The sequence below is a fragment of the Pristiophorus japonicus genome, chromosome 14 (genome assembly GCF_044704955.1).
Source record: "Pristiophorus japonicus isolate sPriJap1 chromosome 14, sPriJap1.hap1, whole genome shotgun sequence".
NCBI classification, from domain to species: domain Eukaryota; kingdom Metazoa; phylum Chordata; class Chondrichthyes; family Pristiophoridae; genus Pristiophorus; species Pristiophorus japonicus.
The window spans coordinates 128,383,831-128,406,188 of record NC_091990.1 but is presented as its reverse complement, the minus strand read 5'-3'; the positions used below and the strand labels follow the sequence as shown (position 1 = coordinate 128,406,188).

Sequence of the window (22,358 nt, the reverse complement as noted above, 5' to 3'; positions counted from 1 at the left end):
GATTTGAAAGTTTCCACAGTGAAAACGTACTCCAAACTAACTTAGAATGGAGCAAGTGAAGATTTTTGTAGAACTGAAAAAACCTGTTCTACACACTAAAAAAAATCAGGCGCAGGTTACAAATTAGGCGTCCAGAACGAGGCGGGGGGGGAAGGGAAGTCATTAAATTCTACAATAAATCCTTATTTATACTTCTACAAATATTATACAAATAAATCCAACCTGAATAAACATTTATAAGCAAAGAAAAGATTAAATAAACCATCTTCCTACCTGTGTGAAAGTGCTTCAGTCAGCTCAGCGGTGTAGCGTCGTTCCCGCGAACGGGAGGGAGGGAAGAGGCAGCCGTTCCCGACGGCGGGCAGGGGGGGAAGGAGGCAGTGAGAAGGCTGCAGGAAGCCTCAGAAGTTGAGCAGCCATTCCCGACGGCAGGGGGGGGGGGGGGGACAGACACAGAGACAAGCTCGGAGGGGCGCCCGTTTTGTAGCGTGTGAAAACTTGGGGCCTATGATTCTAAAATTAACATGTTTAACATAAACTGAGTTCAATTGAGTTGAATTTTTAGAGGGCAAAATTGCTCAGCGCCCGATTGGGGGCGGTATCCTGCTGGGGCCGGGAATTCCTGCGCTTGGCACAGAAGCCCTGCCCCGGCAGATGAATTGGGCATATCGCCCTTCAAAGGAAATGAAGCGCAATTACGCGCATTCCACTTCCTTTAAGGGTGGGTCCCAGAACGCTGTGGGACGAGTAGTGCAACATACGTAAATGCTCCTCCCCTTTACTGAAAGGGGAGGGCCACTGCGCACTCTATAAGGCCTCTAATGGCCTCCACTACACCACCAGGGCAGCGCGGTACCGTGGCACCCAAAACGGAGTGCCGGGCTGCACGATGGCGGCCCGGGCCACGCGAAAATGCACGTCGGGAAGCTAACCTGACAGTCGGCATAAAGAGCAAGATGGTAGTGGTGATCTCCCCTTTAACTTCTGCCCCGCGAGCGGATGTCAGCCAACTTTGCAACTCGCGAAGCTGGCATTGATATCCACTCGCGCCAGCCTCGTGGGACGCGGGGCAATTTCCCACGCGGGGCAGTAAGGGGGCGGCACGAGGCGATGACATCATCAACTCCTGGCAATTACCTGGGAGTCAGTCGTGGGCCCCACCCCCGGCGAAAAGTGTTAGCGCCCTTTCAGAGATGCTAACGGGGCCTATGAAAAGGGGCAATTCCGCCCCCTAGTATTTCTGCATCTTGCACAAAAGCTTCCACAATAAAGAAAGAGAGTGTTTCTATACAATTGCATTCTTGATTTGTGTGTAGGAGCTAAAGAAGTTATCTTGAGTGAGGGAAGAAAGAGTTCTAGTACCATTTCTTGTGAAGACATTTGAACAATTGCATGAAATTGATTGTTAAAAAGGGAACCAGTAACTGAGACCAGGAAGGTTCCAGTCCTTTGGTACCTTTCTTAAGTGACTGTACGTCATGTGTGAGCCTAGACAGTGAGTGCTGATAAGATTTTTGACTGTGGAGGGCAGCACAGCCAAGCCCAATCCCTTAAATTTCCCACAAGAAACTGGACATTGATCAGGAGTGGGAAGCACCCCAGGGGCACTGAAGCCAGTTATAGCATCTGACTGCGAACAGCTAACTCAGTGCAGACCATTAATTAAACATGAGATATTCTGGTCTTTGGGTATGTTTGATGTATTTAAAAAAAAAAAAAAAAAAATTATTGGTAGTCTTTGCAAGTCACATATTATCTAGTGATTAAATTGGGTTGGAGAGTGGAAACTGATCTCTCAAAAGTTTGTGACAAATTAAAACAGTCAAATTTTTACATACTGGTTGGATCACTAGTCTAGATGTTGAGTTTAAATTTTAAAAGATATTATAAAACACCAAGGGCCCAAACTTGGTGGAAGCTAAGTTCTGCCCAAGTGCCGCCCAAAGGACCGCCGAGATACCAGACTGTACTTTGGTCGGGAGTTTCGTAGAAAAGTCCATGAAAAACTGCCCAGCGGCCAAAAAGGGACTTGCGGCGTGAATCTGGGTGGCAGCGGGCGGGAGCATCCGATCTCGGCAGCAAATGCAATCCTCGCCAAAGTACCGCCAAGGATTGAGTCGCGCCCAGGGTGGGGTGAGCACATAAAAATAAAAATTTACACAAAAAAAACCCACTGGAAGACCTTCAGGGGTCCCCATCCACATAAATCGCTGAAAAAATAAATAAAAGAAGTAAACTAACCTTTTTTTGCAGGTCTTCATACTTACCGTTGGGGTTAGACCTGCCACCACGCAGCAGTCCTTCCCCCTGCTGCCACCGACTCCCGCCCGGAGGAATCTGCTAGCTCAGAGGGGGAAGGACACTTGCATGCCCTGCACGCTAGCGGGCGTCAGCGGGCAGTTCCCAGTGGGAGGTCTAGTGGAAACTGGCACCGAGGGGAGACCACCCAAAAACTCGGCGGCGGTAAGGCCACCCAGTTCGGGGCCCTAGAGTTTCACTTTAAGATCAATGCAAACATTTTCCAAACAAAATTAGCCATGAATTTGTTTTCTGTAAAATGTTTATGGGATTATTTACGGTGTTCATTGAAAATAATTATCCACATGATACTGAATTTAGTTCGCAAGGTCTGATTTTCTGCTGCTGTTGGGTGCTTGAGGGCAAGAATTGAAGAAAAAAGCTCTGGAACTCGCTACTGCATAAAGTGGTTGAGGCGAATAACATAGATGCATTTAAGGGGAAGCTAAATAAGTACACGAGGGAGAAAGAAATAGAAGGCTATGTTGATGGGGTGAGATGAAGTAACTAGAGTGGGCAGAAGCTCGTGTGGAGCATAAACACCAGCAGAGACTGAATGGCCTGTTTATGTCCTGTAAATTCTATGTAATCAAGGCTTATGCACATGTAAAATCCTTTTTCAACCTGTGTGTGAACAGCAGGTATGGTTGACTCGAGCTAATTCACATTTTTAGTAATTTTTAAATAATGAACAAACCAGAACAAGAACACAGAATCAAGTCCACATACTTTAACACCACAGCTGTGCTATTCGACAGAACTGCAGTTAGTGCAAAGAAAACCAAAGTAACAAGCTGAGGCGAGTTGTCACGCTTTTTAATCTAAGGAATGTGTACACTTTAAATGCAGTTATGTTCCTTCTGCTGTGCCCAGTAATATACCTGGGCACATCTTTGCTGCCATATGGCATCAGTGTGGAATCTTCCATTTCCTGAGCAGACTGTCCTTGGCTGACTTGGTAAGTTTGCTAATTTGTGCTGTGTTACGGACAAAATCTTTTATTTTGCTGTTGCTGTGTTGCCGCAAATCCATTTGGGAATTGGATGGTACAGTATCCTAAACTTATTCCACATCAAGCCCTTGGTGTCAGAGAGACGAGACTTTCATTCCATTAGCCTGAACTGGATCTGAAATTCGGTCGCAGAGGTTAAAAGGACAACTTCTTGCATTCATTTTATTTTTAAAGAAATTTCAGATCCAACGCTGTTTCAGGATTTAGGACCTGATGGACAGGATTCTAAAACAGATTTTCAGCAGTTTAACAAAATACAAAAACCCACTGCACACAAATTAGACACGAGAGAGCCCAGTCCTTTTTATGCATGCAGCCTGCCCATAGCTGGAAGTATGTGTTCTGCCCTGTGTTTAGTGTCAGTGCATGTGTTCTAATGGGTCATTGTGTACATCTGCACCTGGGAAATGGCAGTATATATGTGGAATAGTTCAACCGTAATATTGAAGGTTATTGCAGAATTTGTTCTGAAATTTCTCTTCAGTGGGAGGATAACATTCCCTGTTACTATATCTGAAACTTTTTTCTGATTTAAAATGGCATTTTAGTACATATTCAATGCTGTTAGTTGACTTCAACATTATAAAATGTAATTATTATGGGAGTGTATTATGAAAAGAATTTACATTTCTGATTTTACCATAACTTTAAACTTGGCTTTTCTCCAGTTAATCATGCTGGTCCATTCATCGATTTAAAAAAAAAAACATTTAAACCTACCTCTCCCCAATATAGAATCACATTCAAAACTATTTGAACATGATGATCTGTTGACTTTGAATGCAAGTTGATTGTACATGCACCTTCTCATAACATTTATTCTTTTGTCTCTCCGATTGCAGAAATACATACAGGAAGCTCGGAATCTGGGAACAGGCATGCGTCAGCCTAAACTGTCCAACCTCTCTCCATCAGTAATTGCACACACCAACTGGAAGTTCGTTGAGGGCTTGTTGAAGGAATGTCGTAATAAGGTAATTGTATTTTTCTGTGTAATTTTCTCTCCTTCCCTCCTAAAAACACTGACTGTGGCTGGGGTATGGTACCACTGCACCAGCACCTTTTTAGGAGGTCGACCAAGTTCATGACTAAGCTTAGATCGTGATTGTTACCAGATTATTTGAGCATGTTAGTTATTGCAGCCAAGCTCAATCCTGTCTACACGTACAGGCATCTTTCAGCAGCAGTCACTGGATCGTAAATAAGAGCAGAAAGTTTGGCAGTCATTTTTTGTGCCCTTCCCCTTCCTCAGCCCAGGACCATTGAGGCTAGTTGTAGCCAAAACTCAAAACTCTTCCTTGCTGAAATCAGCTAACTCAGCACAGGTCAGGGATCAAACCTGGGGTCTTTCGAGTCTGTATAATTTTGTGCTATGCCAGATGTGCATCAGTTCACAAAGCCAATGAGAAGGTCTCACTTTTTTTCTGAAAGAAAGCCAGTATTAATATCTTGAGTCATTGTGTTTATTGTTGAATGTGCTTATCGATCCACACATTTCTCTGTTGCAGACTAAGCGCATGTTGGTAGAGAAAATGGGGCGAGAAGCAGTAGAGCTGGGTCACGGTGAGGTGACTATCACAGGAGTGGAGGAGAATACACTAATTGCCAGCCTCTGTGATTTGTTAGAGAGAATATGGAGTCATGGCCTACAGGTCAAACAGGTAAGTAACCAAGGCCCATCTAGGGGATTTCTAATTATTTCATTAATTTCCTCCACCATTCATTAAGGTGAAGGAAAAATATTCAGTGAATGTAACCAGTCATTTCTGTGTGAAATATATGTATATCTTCTGTGGCATTGCTTATGGTTAGTCAAAGGATACACTGTTTTATAGCAATAAATGTGTTTAGGCACTGTAGGAAATAACCTCAGGAATGCTGATTTACACTTGCTGAATAAGACAAATTCTAGTTTTTGTTAAGTGGTATTTTGCAATTTTTACTGATGCCTTGGATCAACTTCCACGACTGTCCATTATTCTGTGAAAGCCATAAATGAGTGCCGCATATATTTCTTCCTTTACTCGTGTATTTAATTTTTACCTCTTACCAATTTTAAACCTGAGACTAGACAGTAAAATAACATACAGAATGTCCCGGTTGGAGTTGGATATCTGTGCTGGTTGTTTATCCCAATCAGGTATATCCCGATCGGCCTCTATAACTGTGGCGAAATGGGGTTTACACCGAAGTCCTAGCTGCTGATCAAGAGAGCACCCAATGAATTTGCCGGCTCTGATGTTTTGCAATACTGGGGAGCAGGGAGCGGGGTTTAGTTGCACTAGAGATGGTCCAATGGGTTGGTAGCACTAGAGACAGACCTGGGCTTTGGAAGCATGGGCCTTAGCAGAACAGGGGTAGAGGTCCTAGACTTTGACAGCATTACAGTGGAGCTTTATTCTATATTTCTTTCTTCGATTCCTTGCTTTCTTTTCTTTTTCTTCTTTTTTTCTTTCATTTCTTTGTTCCTTTCTCTGTCTCTCGTTCACACTCATTCCCTTTCTCTTTCTCACGGTGTCCCTTTTTTCCTCACTCCCTTTCACTCCCATTCCCTCTCTCTCTCTCTCTCTCCCTTTTTTCTCTCTCTCTCTCTCCCTTGCTCTGGCTTTCTCTCACTTTTGCTCCTTTTTTCTCTCTTGTCCTTTTCTCCCTTTGTCCCTAACTTTTTCTTTTTCTTTCTTTTGCTCTCTCCTTTTTCTTTCAGATCAGCCATGATCTTTTTAAATGGCGGAGCAGGCTCGAGGGGCGAGATGGCCTACTCCTGTTCCTAATTCTTATGTTCTTATGTTTTCTTTTCTGAATCAAAAAGGTGGAAAGGATCTTGGGTTGCTATCTCAAATTATTTAAACCTAAGTGGAAGATCTGTTGGCATTATTAGGTTCCTATTGTTGGCTATTGGCCCGAGCCCTGAACTTGCATTTTTCTCCAGTTCTCTCCGATCTCCCCTCTTGACCTCTCTATGCTCATCCTGTCCATGAGACCCACATCCCGCTCACCCGACCCTATTCCCACTAAACTGCTGATCACCTAACTTTCTTTTCTGGCTCCCATTTTAGCTGACATTGCTAACAGTTCTCTCTCCTCAGGTACTCTCCCCCTCTCCTTCAAATCTGTTGTCATCATTACTCTTTTTAAAAAAAAACAACAACCCTTGAAACCTCCGTCCTTGCAAACTACCTTTTCTCTCAAGTCCTTAAATGTGTTGTCATCTCCCAAATCCATGCCCATCTTTCCCAGAACTCCATGTTTGAATCCCTCCAATTCGGTTTCTGCCCCTGCCACAGTACCAAAATATCTCGCAACAAAGTCACAAATTACATCCTTTGTCACTGTGACAAAGGTAAACTATGCCTCCTCATCCTTCTTGACCTGTCTGCAGCCTTTGACACAGCTGACCATCCATCCTCCTCCAACGCCCCTCCACCGTCATCCAGCTGGGTGGGACTGCACTCGCCTGGTCCCATTCTTATCTACCTAATCATAGCCAGAGAATCACCTGCAATGGCGACACCCCTGTGTTTCCCCACAGATCTATCCTTGGCCCCCTCCTATTTCTTATCTATATGCTGCCCCTCAATGACATCATCCAAAAATACGGCGTCAGTTTCCACATGTATGCTGACGACACCCAGCTCTATCTCACCACCACTTCTCTCGACCCCTCCACGGTGTCTGAATTGACACATTGCTTGTCCAATATCTTGTTCTCGATGAGCAGAAATGTTCTCCAATTAAATATTGGAAAGACCGAAGCCATTGTCTTCGGGCCCTGCCATAAACTCCATTCCCTAGCCACTGACTCCATTCCTCTCCTTCACATCTGTCTGAAGCTGACCCAGACTGTTCGCAATCTTGGTGTCATATTTGACCCTGAAATGAGCTTTCGACTACATATCCGCAGCATAACTAAGACCGCCCATTTCCACCTCCGTAACATCGCCCGTCTCTGCTTATGCCTCAGTTCATTTGCTGCTGAAACCCTCATCCATACCTTTGTTAACTCTGGACTTGACTACTCCAACGCACTCCTGGCTGGCCTCCGATGTTCTACCCAATGTAAACTTGAGCTCATCCAAAACTCGGCTGCCCGTGTCCTAACTCACACCAAGTCCCGTTCATCTATCACACCTGTGCCCGCTGACCTACTTTGGTTCCCAGTTAAGCAATGCCTCGATTTCAAAATTATCATCCTTGTTTTCAAATCCCTCTATGGCCTCACCCCTCCCTATCTCTGTAATCTCCTCCAGCGCCACACCTCAAGATATCTGCGCACCTCAAATTCTGCCCTCTTGAGCATCCCTGATTTATAATCGCTCCACCATCAGTAGCTGTGCCTTCAGCTTCTAGGCCCTAAGCTCTGGAACTCCCTCCCTAAACTTCTCCGCCTCTTTACCTCTCTTTCCTCCTTTAAGACGCTCCTTAAAACCTACCTCTTTGACCAAGCTTTTGATCATCTGCCCTAATTTCTTATGTGGCTCTGTCAATTTTTTGTCTTATAATACTCCTGTGAAGTGCCTTGAGATGTTTTACTACGTTAAAGGCGCTATATAAATACAAAGTTGTTGTTGTTGTCGTCAATTACTGCAAGCCACTCTCCTCTATATTCTGGTAAGAAATTCAGTTTTAAAATATGTTCCTTTCTGGTCTCTGCCACCCCAGAGACACTCGAGGCTAGTTGTATTAGCATTGTCACTGCCCTGACTAAGAATAGCGAACTCAGCCTGATCTGGGAATGACATCTTCCTGGTCTGTGTGTCTACGTTGCACACAAGGAAATTGACTTAAAAACTGATGCACCAAGAAATCTTCACATGGTCTTTATAACCACTGTATTTTCTATATATTGCCGACCAAGGGTCGTGTGGTTAGATGTTTGCCGCATTGTAGTAATGATGTATTTTTTTTTTAAATTGTGCTTGTCGAGTGCTGGTCTTTTAAATTGCACTCAAACAAGAAGTTCAGGATCAAGTAGTGGAAAGGATTCACTCACCACCCACCGCCCTGATGTTTGCTGGAGACATTCACCAGTAAAGACATCTAGGCTAGTTCTTTCCAACCAGATGTCTATGAGGCTGCTTTTCTGACGAGGACAAATTAAAATATGTCATTCAGGAAGGAGGTTTATTAAAAGATTGATTTCTGCAGTAATTCTTCATATTTTTACACAAAATCCAGCTTTTGCTCCAGGCTTCCTTTCCCCACCTACCCCTGGTGATGCTCCACTTTTACTTATTTTCCACGAGCTGTTTTATTTCATTGTAGTACTGATCTTTAAAATTATCAGAAGGCTTTTGAATTCTTTAAGAATTTTTAAATCTTAAACTATAAATTATTTTAATACATTTTAACAGTGATTTAGTACATCGCTGATGCCCTTGTCTTCACTGACCTCCATTTGACTCTTTGTCCACAGCAAGACAATTTCAAAATACTCATCTTGAATTCTCTCTCTCTCGCTTCACTCCACCTTTCTACTGTAACCATTCTGCAGCCCGATGTCCTGTCCATAATCCTCCAATGTTCCAGTTCTGGGTATACTATGTCCTCTTCATCCTTCACCTCCCCTTCCCCCAGCTTCACCATCTGTAACCAGACTTTCAATGATTGTACGCCTTGCTTTTTGCCTTGCTATATCTCTGTCTACCGTCAAATGTTTCCACAACACATAGCTTTTGATCGTTTTTTGAGCTATTTCCTGCTCAGTGTCCCTCACCTACCTCTCGGAGAGAGATGTTTTGATGCATGAAGGGCACTATATAAACGTAAAGTGTTATATCGCATATGTTGTAATTTCTGTTGATAGGGTAAATCAGCACTATGGTCTCATCTGTTACATTACCAAGAGAGTAAGGAGAAAAAAGAAGCTGTATTAGGAGGCACCAGCGGCTCAGGTAGGGAGCTTTCAATCTTTGAATGTGTAGCAATAGAAATTTGTGTTGATCATATGTGGAATACATTTCCAGATAAAGTAGTGGAGTCAAAAACTCAAAAACCATGTAAGAAACAATTGAATGCTACAGTAGGGTGGCGTTCGCGTCTCTCTGGATGGATACATTCAGATGGGCCAAATGGCCTTCCGTGACTGTAATTATCTTGTGAATATCTGAAGGAGAAAGGTGGATAAATGTTTTAGGTGATAACTTTTTTCTCTGGGTAAGGATGGCAGCTTACCTTCCCGAAAGGAAATTAGTGAACCAGTTGGGTTTTTACGACAATCAGACAGCTTCATGTTCACTTTTAGTAATACAAGCATTTTATTTCCAGATTTTTTTTTAGCAGATCAAATTCAGATCAGATTATTAGTCCAGGCCTCTGGATTACCGGTCCAGTAACAATCATCACACTACCGTTGCCCCTTATGACACTACCATACCCCATTGCAGTAAATCAGTGTGGTTGGTACCAACTGATAAAGGATGTATGGCACAGAAATGGAAATGTTAAAATTCCAAATGATTTTATATGTTGTTGTTATCCTTAGGAATCATCCAGGATCAAGAGAGGAGAAAATTTGATGGTCCTGCCATGCCTCCCTTAAAGATCTCACTGACCCAGGATATGAGGCGAGTTCATTATCCTAACCTGCGTGTTACTTGGTCCCAAATAAATTTTCATTGTGTTTAAATTATCTTTTGAAAAGGTTTAATGTTAATTTTGAATTGTGCGATTCAGTTCTCAATTATAGAATCAGACAGCACAGTAGGAGACCTGTTAAACTCCAGGATGAGGGAGTTTAATGGGAATTTAACAATTGAATTAAGTTTTTTTTTAAATGTTCTTAATTTTTTGAGAATTAGTTACACTATAATCCCAGCACAGAAGGAGGCCATTGTAAGATTTCTAAATCTCTGGCATTAAATTGATAGCGCGACTGATTATTTTAAAACACTTCAGAACAATTTATTAAACGCACACACATGCACATTTATCAGCAGTCGTCAGTTACTCGTTACAACAGATACAATGTTGCAATAATGATTTATAAAAAGGTATACGTCACTTTCCTCCGACTGGCTGAACACACTGCTTGCTGTTTCAGCTGGTCTTCAGCAGGAGGTCTGCTGTGCTCAGGAGAGAAGGAGAAGAGCGAGAAAAATATTTGGCTTGAGTTCTTATACCTCTCAAAGCCATTGTTCCTCAGAAAGCCCCAGGATTGGATCTTGGTCCCAGGGCAGTTCCTTATTGGCTCTCCTCACCCATGTGTCTGTATGGATGCATTCCTTGATTAGGTTAATGGCTTTCCAATTAACACCATACACAAACACCATGCTGGGGGTCTGTGAGCTTCCATTTTGAATCTTTCAAAACTGTCCTTTCGTATAGTCTACACTTTTTAAAACATTTATACATACACAGAATCAATTTTATTACTGAACACTTTTATTCTTACACCATTCAAAGCTTTGAAAGAGCTATCCAATTAATCGCACTCCCCTGCTCTTTCCTCACAACCCTGCAAAGTTTTTCTCTTTTATAATGGTGTTACAAACATATAAAAATGATAGGCAGGTGAAGACCAGCTGGTTCACCTAGCCTGTCGCTTACTGTCATGGTGCAACTTAACAGCGTGACCCCATCACCCTCTCCCACCCACCCACCCGCAGCTACCTAATGTCCTGGGGAAGGCAAAAAAAAGAGATAGCAATCCTAGACCAATTTTGGGGGGTGGGGCAGGGGCAGGAAACCTTGGCAATCCCTCTCTGACCCCTGAATGTTCACAGACTAAGTAAATTAGTGGCCCTGACCATTTTGTGTATCGAAGTTGCAATAGGTAAGAAAGCTATACAATGCCATCTGCTGGGCAATTGTGCAAACAAGCTGGAATTTAAGGAACAGAAACAAGTAGTATAGGTTATTTTTCCAATTACTTTACCATGTTGCTCAAGGCACAAGAAATTAATGTAAACGTAATACCATTTAGAATGGTAAATATTTTATTTTTTAAACATGACCCCCGGTTATGAGATTTTCTGTTTGACATGGTTCAAATGCACTGTTTAATGCATAATTGCTTTAAAATAGTTTCTGTAAATTCCATCCAATCATCATACGATATTGTAGCAATTAAACTTTCTGACAGTAATTTATTTTTGTTTTTCTGACATGTTTTAGACAATGCATTCCCTTATTTTTCCCCCATCGGGCAGCCTTGGTTCAGCGGTAACACTCTCTCCTCTGAGTCAGAGGTTGTGGATTCAAGTCCCACTCCAGGGACTTTGAGCGCAAAATCTAGGCTGATGCTTTAGTGCAGTATTGAGAGTGAGCTGTGCTGTCGGAGGTTTGTACAATGAGATGTTAAACCGAGGCCCCGTCGGTCCTCTCAGATGGACGTTAATGATCCCATGGCACTATTTCGAAGAAGAGCAGGGAAGCCCTGGTCAATATTTACCCTTCACCAACACCTAAAACAAATTATCGGGTCATTATCAAATTGCTGTTTGTAGGAACTCGCTGTGCGTTAGTTGGCTGCCGCGTTCCTACAACAGGTGACGACACTTCAAAAGTACGTCTTTGGCTGTAAATCAATTTGGGATGTCCGAAAGTTGTGAAAAGTGCTACATTAAATCCATGTCTCTTTTTTTTCTCCAGAAGTTGTTGAATCACCCTGTAGGTGCCAGTACTTTGCCCAAATAGCCATTCTTCATATGTGAGCCAAGACTCTGAATGTCTGCAAGCTATGTGCCAGCGGATATCAGCTGGGCAGAATCTTGTTCTTGCTTGTCATGCACGTATGCGCACTTCAAGTACATAAGAACATAAGAAAAAGGAGCAGGAGTAGGCCATACGGCCCCTTGAGCCTGCTCCGCCATTTAATACAATCATTGCTGTTCCGATCATGGACTCGGGTCCACTTCCCTTCCTGCTCCCCATAACCCCTTATCTCCTTATTGTTTAAGAAGCTGTCTATTTCTGTCTTAAATTTATTCAATGTCCCAGCTTCCACAGCTCTCTGAGGCAGCAAATTCCACAGATTTACAACCCTTTGAGAGAAGAAATTTCTCCTCATCTCAGTTTTAAATGGGCAGCCCCTTATTCTAAGATCATGCCCTCTAGTTGTAGTCACCCCCATCAGTGGAAACATCCTCTCTGCATCCACCTTGTCAAGCCCCCTCATAATCTTATACGTTTCGATAAGATCACTCTTATTCTTCTGAATTCCAATGAGTCGAGCCCCAACCTACTCAACCTTTCCTCATAAGGCAACCCCCTCATCTCCGGAGTGAACCTTCTCTGAACTGCCTCCAAAGTAAGTTTATCCTTTTGTAAATATGGAAACCAAAACTGCACGCAGTTTGCCAGGTGTGGCCTCACCAATACGCTGTATAGCTGTAGCAAGACTTCCCTGCTTTTATATTCCATCCCCTTTGCAATAAAGGCCAAGATTCCATTGGCCTGCCTGATCACTTGCTGTACCTGCATACTATCCTTTTGTGTTTCATGCACAAGTACCCCCAGGTGCCGCTGTACTGCAGCACTTGCAATCTTTCTCCATTTAAATAATAACTTACTCTTTGATTTTTTTCTGCCAAAGTGCATAACCTCACACTTTCCAACATTATACTCCACTGCCAAATTTTTGCCCACTCACTTAGTCTGTCTATGTTCTTTTGCAGATTTTTTGTGTCCTCCTCACACATTGCTTTTCCTCCCATCTTTGTATCGTCAGCAAATTTGGCTACGTTACACTCAGTCCCTTCTTCAAAGTCATTAATATTGATTGTAAATAGTTGGGGTCCCAGCACTGATCCCTGCGGCACCCCACTATTTATTGATTGCCAACCAGAGAATGAACCATTTATCCCGATTCTCTGTTTTCTGTTAATTAGCCAATCATCTATCCATGCTAATATATTACCCCCAACCCCGTGAACTTTTATCTTGTGCAAGTAATCTTTTATGTGGCACCTTGTAAAATGCCTTCTGGAAGTCCAAATACACCACATCCATTGGTTCCCCTTTATCCACCCTGTTCGTTACATCTTCAAAGATTTGCAGCAAATTTGTCAAACGTGACTTCCCCTTCATAAATTTATGCTGACTCTGCCTGACCGAATTTTGCTTTTCCAAATGTCTTGCTACTGTTTCTTTAATAATGGACTCCAACATTTTCCCAACCACAGGTGTTGGGCTAACTGGTCTATTGTTTCCTGCTTTTTGCCTGCCTCCTTTTTTAAATAGGGGCGTTACATTTCCGGTTTTCCAATCTGCTGGCACCTCCCCAGAATCCAGGGAATTCTGGTAAATTACAACCAATGCATCCACAATCCCTGTCGCTACTTCTCAAGACCCTAGGATGCAAGCCATCAGGTCCAGGGGATTTATCTGCCTTTAGTCCTATTATCTTACTGAGTACCACCTCCTTAGTGATTGTGATTGTGTTAAGATCCTCCCCCCTCTATAGCCCCTTGACTATCCACTGTTGGAATATTGTTAGTGTCGTTTGCCGTAAATACTGATGCAAAATATTTGTTCAGAGTTTCTGCCATCTCCATTTTCCCCATTACTAATTCCCCGGTCTCGTCCTTTAAGGGGCCAACATTTACTTTAGCCACTCTTTTCCTTTTTATATACCTATTGAAACATTTGCTATCTGTTTTTATATTTCGTGTTAGTTTACTTTCATAGTCTATCTTCCCTTTCTTGATCATTTTTTTTAGTTATTCTTTGCTAGCTTTTAAAAGCTTCCCAATCTTCTGTCCTCCCACTAGTTTTGGGCACTTTGTATGCCCTTGTTTTTAATTGGATAGCGACCTTTATTTCTTTAGTTAGCCACGGATTGCTATCTTTTCTCTTACACTCTTTCCTCCTCACTGGAATATATTTTTCTTGAGAGTTTTCTTAAATGTACACCACTGTTCATCAACTGTCCTACATTTAATCTATTTTCCCAGTCCACTTTAGCCAACCCTCTTACTTTTATAGTCTCCTTTATTTAAGCTTAGTACGCTGGTTGGGGATCCAAATTTCTCACCCTCCATCTGAATTTGAAATTTAATCGTGCTATGATCACTCATTCCAAGGGGATCCTTTACTAGGAGATTGTTTATTAATCCTGTCTCATTACACAGGACCAGATCTAAGAAAGCCTGCCCCCTGGTTGGTTCCGTTACATACTACTCAAGGAACCTGCCCCTTATGCACTCTATGAACTCTTGCTCAAGGCTACCCTGACCAATTTGATTTGTCCAATCAATATGCAGGTTAAAATCTCCCATGATTATTGCTGTTCCCTTTTTACAAGCCCCCACTATTTCCTGGTTTATGCTCCGACCAACAGAGTTGCTACTGTTAGGGGGCCTATAGACTACGCCCACAAGTGACTTTTTCCCCTTATTGTTCCTCATCTCCACCCAAACTGTTTCAACATCCTGATCATTTGAGCCAATATCATTTCTTACTATTGCAGTGATTCCATCCTTTATCACTAGAGCTACCTCACCTCCTTTTCCTTTCTGTCTGTCCTTCCAGATTGTCAAATACCCCTGAATATTTAATTCCGAGTCCTGGTCACCTTGCAACCACGTCTCTGTACTGGCTATTAGATCATACCCATTTGTCTCAATTTGTGCTGTCAACTCATCTAACTTGTGGTCCCTGGCTTGGAATCAGAAGTGGAAAAATGGTCCTGCGACCCCCTCTTCCCAACCCTCCCCCCCCCCGCAAGTCCACGGTGCCAAGGCAATTATAATACCTGTACTATTACCCCATGTCGGGTGACTTAGCACAGACCAGGAATCGAACCTGGGAACTTCTTCATCTGCACAGCTCAGCAGAAGTAGGCAGTACATTTTGCACAGTGTCATTGTGCAATTAAAGTATGCCCTTGTCTTCTGTTACAAAACATCCATAACTGGCTTGTTTTTTTCAATAAAGTAGAAAATGAACTTCTGGCTTACAGAAACTCCTTTTTCAGACCTTACTTTGAGTCACTAATACTACGATTTTTAAGGGTGAACCTAGTACTGTTGTGGGGAGTTCTAATGTCCACATACATTATATAATGTAGGTGCTCACATTTTAGGTCTCCTTTCATTTTATTTGCTATAGTAAATGCAGGTAAAACCTATAATTGACCTTGGATTTTGCTACAATTTACTTGAAAGTCAGTGTATCGCTTGTGGGACTGATCCATACGAGGATTTAATTATGTAACTATTGTTGTGAACCTGGCACTGGTTTATAGAATGACTTGCTACCTCTGATTTGATGCTGTTCTATGAATGAGAAACAATACTGATGTAGTTATGCCAGTTGGGCAAATGCAAACTTGTGTTGTGCTGACTACAGCTGAGCACTGCTCTGGCATTATCATGACCTGAAGTGCCATAGTTGTAAGAGAAGTGTAATCTTAGATCTGTTTCTTACATATGAGACTGATTATACTTTTGAGTGGAAAGTATAACTCTTATGATAATGTAACACCATCAATTGCAACATTTTAAAAATAAGCTTCATGGTGAAAAAGAGAACCAATTGTACACCGTTTAAACAAATTGTATGAAGTCCCATATCAAAATTGATTATGTATGTTTGTAAAGCAAAAATAAGCCTGATATGAAATTTTTCAAAACTGTGTGCAGATGAACAATTTGTATAAACGACCAACTTAGAATGTAATTTACTTCATTTTTTTTGCTGCTGCAGTGGTTTCCTGACCTATTCTGTATTTTCAGCGCTACTACAGGTAGCAACATTTCATGGATGTCACTCAGAGACATTTAAACTTTAAGCATAAAGTTAAGTACAGATAGTTGAACACACCACAGAGCTTATATCCCTGGGGCTTTAAGACAGGATCAGACTTCGTGACATATCAAAAACTATCAAGTGAGGCATGAAATGGATTTGTGTAAAGCCATTTTTAGTCTCTGAAATTCAGTGGCCGTGTTTGTTTGGTGGGCATTGTTGGCATTTCCACATGCTTTCCTTTTGATCTTCCACACCAGTGAAAGTAAAAACATCTCCCAAACGGACAATTACAAATGCCAAAAAATGGTGGTTTGTGTTGTTTGAAATATTTTGGAATGATTCCAAAATGAAAGCCATGAAAATATGAACATTGTATGAAAATGCTGTGTTTTGCATTTTACTTTGGTACTTGTAAGAGAAGTGTAATATATTTCCGTTGGTGTGATTGAATCCAAGGACAATCTAAATATACAGATAATTTAAATTAAAACTTCTAGTGGATTTCAAGTGAGATTTACAGGCTTAAAAAAAAAATTATCTCAAAATTTGGTAGAATCATAGAATGGTTAGAGCACAGAAGGAGGCCATTCGACCCATCAAACCTATGCCGGCTCTCTAAGAGCTGGTCCCACTGCCCCGCCCTTTCCCTGTAGCCCTGAAAATTATTTTTCCTTCAGTTACTTATCTAAAGCCGTGATTGAGTCTGCCTCCACCATCCTTTCAGGCCGTGCATTCCAGATCCTAACCACACGCGTAAAAATGTTTTTCCTCATGTCCCCTTTGGTTCTTCTGCCAATCACCTTAAATCTGTGTCCTTTGGTTCTTGACTCTTCTGCCAATGGGAACAGTCTCTATGTACTCTGGCTGGACGACCTCATTTTATCTTCTTTTTTGCCATCCACCCTGAAAGCATCAAGTCCTCACCAGAGTCAAGTTCCACATTTTTGCCCAAGTGGCCATGAGTTGTCAGCAGCTGGAGCGACACAGCACAGCTGAGCCAAATGCTGTCCTTGACCAACATCCATACACAGCATCTCCAGAGGCAGTGGCTGGGAACCCGAGTTGATGTGGGATTTGTTTTCTATTTCTCTGCTCTTTTTGTACTGGGGTGATGCTACTTTTAGTGCCGCTGTGGCTGTGATCAGTTATCCCACCAGATCAAACCTAGGACCACCTGAGTTAGTATGGCACTACTACGGAATTGTTAAGCTCAGAGCCATCAAGGAGAGTAAAATAGTTTGCAGCAATTGAAGCTCAGGTCTGTTCATCTAGGCAGAGAACGTGTGTGTGTGTGTGTGTGTGTGTGTGTGTGTTTTCTCTCCTAATTCTTTCCCCTCTTTGTCATTCCCTTACTCAGGTTTAATCAGTTTAGAAACCCTGCCTTTGCAATCCTGCTTGCACTTAGCTGGACAAGCACCTTATCACAAAGAATTTGATGCTTTGTATTCAATTTGAATAGTTGAACACTTGTAAACCAGACAATGAAGTGGCTTTTTCTGAAATATCAACATCTAAACAAGCCATTTAAATTGCTTACATAATAAAAACAGAAAATGCTGGAAATACTCAGCAGATCAGGCAGCATCTGTGGAGAGAGAAACAGAGTTAACGTTTCAGATCAATGACCTTTCATCAGAATGGGGAAATGTTAGAGATGTACAGAGGCAGGGAAGAAAGAACAAAAGGGAAGGACTGTGATAGGATGGAAAGCAGGAGAGATTAAAAGACAAAAGGGATGACTCCAGTTGGGGTGGAGTATAGAATGTTTCAGTGTAAAGGGTGTCGCAGTTGTGTGAGGCGGAATGGTTGGGCTGGGTGTTCTTTGCCTTTCCACCTTTGTTCATTGATTGTAGATTTATATGTAACCTTCAGGGCTGCTGACTGAGGGCCGTGTGGTTCTTTGTCGGCCGGTGTGGACACGATGGGCCGAAATGGCCTCCTGCGCTGTAAATTTCTATGTTTCTATGATGGTGCAAGGCAAAAGGGGATAGTAATGAGGCAAGTAAAGAAACAAAAAGATGGGTCTAGAGGAGGTGTAAATGGCAACAGCAGAATCATTTTCAGCACTTGCTGTCTGAAAATCCAGAAGGTTGTGGTGCCTCATTGAAAGAGTTAATGGGCTGTCTTCAGGACAAATGAGAATCCCTTCCCAAGCTTTGCACAATCATTCCTTGGAAGACTTGTCATGATTTTCCTTTTCATTCCTCCAGAGAACATATCAGCCTCGATTTTGCGACAGGAATAGCGGTGAGGCCATCAGCGCTCACCGTTATAACCGGGTAAATCGGACAGCAATTTCTGGCGTCCGCACATGCTCAGCTAAATGTGGAAATCTGTCAGATATACCCCACTCCTCCACAGGGTGTGCTGTTGCAGTCCTCTCCCGATAGACTCGGCATTGAAATGAATGCAACGGCGTGAAATTGGGGTACTTGTCCTCTAGTTCCCCACTGAAAAAGTTAGGGCTGGTGCATTTAGGAGTAAGTGAGTGTTTAATGACATAAAAAGTGATAATTACTGCTGATCAACCTCTCTGACCCTGAAAAGTTAATTTTGCAAGTGTGGAGTCTCAGTTGTTCAGAAGAAAGTTAGTGCTGCAGATTTTTTTAAAATATCTTTTTTTACTTTTTCCATCTGTCACTTTTATCTTTCTCAATTCCATCTGTATTTTCACTTTCTGTACATGATTTAAATCTATATTTCCTGTTTTATACTTTTATATAGAACTACAGTAGCATAGTGGTTATGTTACTAGACTGGAAAGGGCGCCAAAAAACTTACTTAGTATCCTGGCCCCTCTGCAGAGTGTCCCGGGTCCGAGCGCGGTGTCCATGGTGGAGTGGGGTTGGGGGGGGGGGGCGGAGCTACAGCTCTGCGCTGAAAACGCTGTCGGCAGCTGTCGCATGTGCAGTGTGTCCTGCAAGCTGTCAGCAGGACCCGATGTTCGCCGCTCCTAGCCGTGGCCGACTGGTCGCCCGCGTCTGAGTGCAGCCCAGGCTGTCAGAACCCTACCCGAGATGCCGCCGAGCCCAGCCTTTCCTCTCCCTCCCTCCCTCCCTCCCTCCCTCCCTCCCTCCCCCCATCCCCCCCCCCTCCAGCCTCCTGATACATCTTTGCCGGCCATCCCTATCCCACACCGAATGGCTTCCCGTACAGGCCAGCCCGCTGCCTTCCCCGGCCCAAGGTAGGATTTACTTCAAATATTTAATTGTTAATCAATTATTTACCTGAGTTCTTTATTTTTATTTAGTTATTTTAACTTTTATTTGGAATGTTTGCTGCTTGGTGCTTGCGTACAGGTCCTTACTTACTTACCTGCTGCGATTTCTTAACTGTCCGCAAGGTTTTTCAGAACTGGCCACATACGCTGACCTAAGTCAATTTGGTGTAAGTATTAGCTGGCCAAACTGGCATAAATAGCCAAAACTGCCGTGTCTGGGAACGGCCCCCTTTGAAGGAAAAAGTGAACTAAAAAAAAATCGTACCTAACTAAGTTACTCTGGAAGAAGTTATTGGGGAAACTGGGTTTTTTTTAAACGTACGTCAGAAAAACCAACTTACTCCAAAAAAATTGATTCAAGTCATGGCCAAAATTGGGCCCCATGAAATTACCAGATTGTCGTAATATCCTATCTGGTTCACCTTTAGTGAAGGAAATCTGCCATCCTCATCTTCTCGAGGGCAATTCGGGATAGGCAACAAATGCACATATCTCATCATTGAATAAAAAACCACTTCCTGGTTTAAAGAATTCTTCAATCTGATGCACTATTTTCTGCCCTGCTCACAGATGCCACAGATGCCCTGTAGAGGGCTGGATTAGAGCAAGTCAGCACTCTAAAGCCTGTGAAAACTTTGCGGGCAGCTGTCAGCGAGATGAATAGCAAGCACCATTCAGCGCAAAACCACAAAATTCGGGCCATCATTAAGTCAGCTCTCTAGATTTTCCTTCAAAGAACTTGTGATTTCTGAGCTCTCCTTGGAGATAAGATTTTGAGAAGATTTTTCAAGTCGTGAAGATTAGCAGCAAATTATGTCAAATACACACAACATTGTAAAAAATGAACATAATTCCTTCTCTACTTTTATTCAAAATATTGTCAAATTATCTGTTCACCTTAAATGTAAAATAAAATTCTGATCACATATCTCTTCAGGATTGCATCAATGATTGGATTTAGGGAGCACCATCATGTTGGCACATATCTTGCTGCTGTTTGAAATTTTGTTCAGTACAAATCAAATCACTTTTAATTCTTGTAGTCAAGCAAGAAAAAATGGCTGCACCTACAGCATTTTTGATTTCAGTCCGAGCTCAATTTTGCAATATCCTTTTTTGCAGTATTGTGTATTATATACGATGAACAATGTGCAATGTGGTTCTGTAACAGAACAGGCACAGCTGATAACTTGGTGTAAGTATTACAAACTTGACCAATGCAGTAATATGTTTTTCTTTTGAAGAAATTTCTTGAAAAACCTCCTGACTCCCATTTTTAATCGGGAGGTCCTGACATTAAACAACGCTAATGAGAAAAGCAGCAAGATGCACAAGACTTCTTCACTGGCAAAATCAGCTGACTTACTCGTTCTACAGTCTCGCCCCAAAGCTGACTTGCAGCTCATTGCATTGTAGAAACCTAAAGGGCCTTCCACACTGAAACATTAACAAATACAGTACTACCATTGGAAATAATTGGTAATGCCTGTACTGAATCAGTTAGATACAATGATTGCCATGCCCTCATTTCCCAGAGTACAGTTTTCGTGCAATATCTAAATTACTGCACACTTGAATGGTTAGGTCAAGTCTGCATTGAAGTGCATCTGTCATCAGACAGGCCGTGTTGCACAGCATGAAACATTTCAGCTCCTTCAGCAGCAGTCAATTGCAGCTTGTTTCCTTTGGATGTAGTTCATCTGCTGTACTTTGCGAGGAGATGATTTTGCTTCACTTGTCTCACAGCTGTCTTGTGTCAGTCACCAGTTAAATCATTCCATCCGCCATGGGACATCTAGTCTGCAGAATCCTTTGTGCTCATCTTCACTACATTTGGCCCTCCCGTCGATCATTTCACACGGTTACTTGGCTGTTTTCCAGAAGTTCTGCTGCAGCAGTCTTATTTGTTGATCAATGACAAAAATAATTTAATTTTGTTTAAAATTTGAAATGAAGATTGAAATATTCTACTGTATTCCTGGTTCTATGATGAATTTTTAAAATTACTTTAAAATGAATCATTGTCACTTTGAATCTCCAGCGTGCCTCTTGCATTGCTAAATTGAGTTCACACTGTTTGTGTGGCAGTGCTAACATTGCAACTGATGGAGAAGTTGACAGATCAGCACATATGTGTATTTAAATCGACAAAATGCAATTAATTTGCTCCCGGTCCTGCCACTGTATTGTACTTTGATAACACTTATCCACAAAGTAAGCAACCGAATGCAGTGGGAGAAGCAAGGATAACAAATTCATCAAGTGAATAATAACAAATACCTAAGAAATTGAAGAATGGTTCAAATCATTTTGTCAGTGAGTGGGTGAGAATCCATAGGCTGTGAAGATGTGACTGGTCCCTAATTTCTAGATATGTTACATAAATAGAATACAGCTAGTTACCAAATTATGCCTGATGAGGGAGTTTAACAATTGGATTAAGTTTTTTTTTAAATTGATTTTAGTGTATTAGCTACACTGTAATCATAGAATCATATAGCACAGAAGGAGGTCATTCAGCCCATTGTGCCTCGGCCAGCTCTTGGAAAGAGCTACCTAATTGGTCCCACTCCCCTGTTCTTTCCCTGGGTTTTTTTCAAGATTAAGTACCTATCCAATTCCCTTTTGATAGTTACTATTGAACCTGCTTCAGGCAGTGTGTTCCAGATCAAAACAACTTGCGGTGTGAAAAATCTCTCCTAGTTCTTTTGCCAATTATCTTAAATCTGTGTCCTCTGGTTACCGACCTTCTACTCCCTATCTACTCTATCAAAACATCTTATAATTTTGAACACCTCTATTAAATCTCCCCTTAACCTTCTCTGCTCTCAGGAGAACTGCTATGTATGTAAATCTGTAAATACCATGTCTAACCACCAGAGGGCTTATCCCCTGGAGTCCCAAGGGATCCCACAATCCTTTGGGAGCACCTATGTATAAGGAGGCCTCACAGGCTGAAGAGGCACTCTGAGATCTGTAATAAAGGACTGAGGTCACACCTTACTTTGAGCTTGCAGTATCTAGTCTGACTCTTTGTTCAAGACATAACAAGAACAATCGCAGCTTCTCTAGTCTCCACATAACTAAAGTCCCTCATCCCTGGTATCATTCTAGTAAATTTGCACCTTCTCCAAGGCC

General features: G+C 42.2%; 1 protein-coding gene across 7 annotated transcripts in view; it reads left to right on the top strand.

The window, feature by feature from the left end:
- The window catches only part of dennd5a (DENN/MADD domain containing 5A), a 233,345-nt gene that overhangs the window by 156,631 nt on the left and 54,356 nt on the right, over nucleotides 1-22,358 (top strand). For all 7 annotated transcript variants that reach the window (XM_070899600.1, XM_070899599.1, XM_070899602.1 and 4 more), the window contains 4 exons: nucleotides 4,153-4,284; nucleotides 4,819-4,971; nucleotides 9,114-9,201; nucleotides 9,792-9,873. In XM_070899600.1, the coding sequence (XP_070755701.1) occupies nucleotides 4,153-4,284; nucleotides 4,819-4,971; nucleotides 9,114-9,201; nucleotides 9,792-9,873 (455 nt within the window). The remainder of the gene's footprint in view (nucleotides 1-4,152; nucleotides 4,285-4,818; nucleotides 4,972-9,113; nucleotides 9,202-9,791; nucleotides 9,874-22,358) is intronic.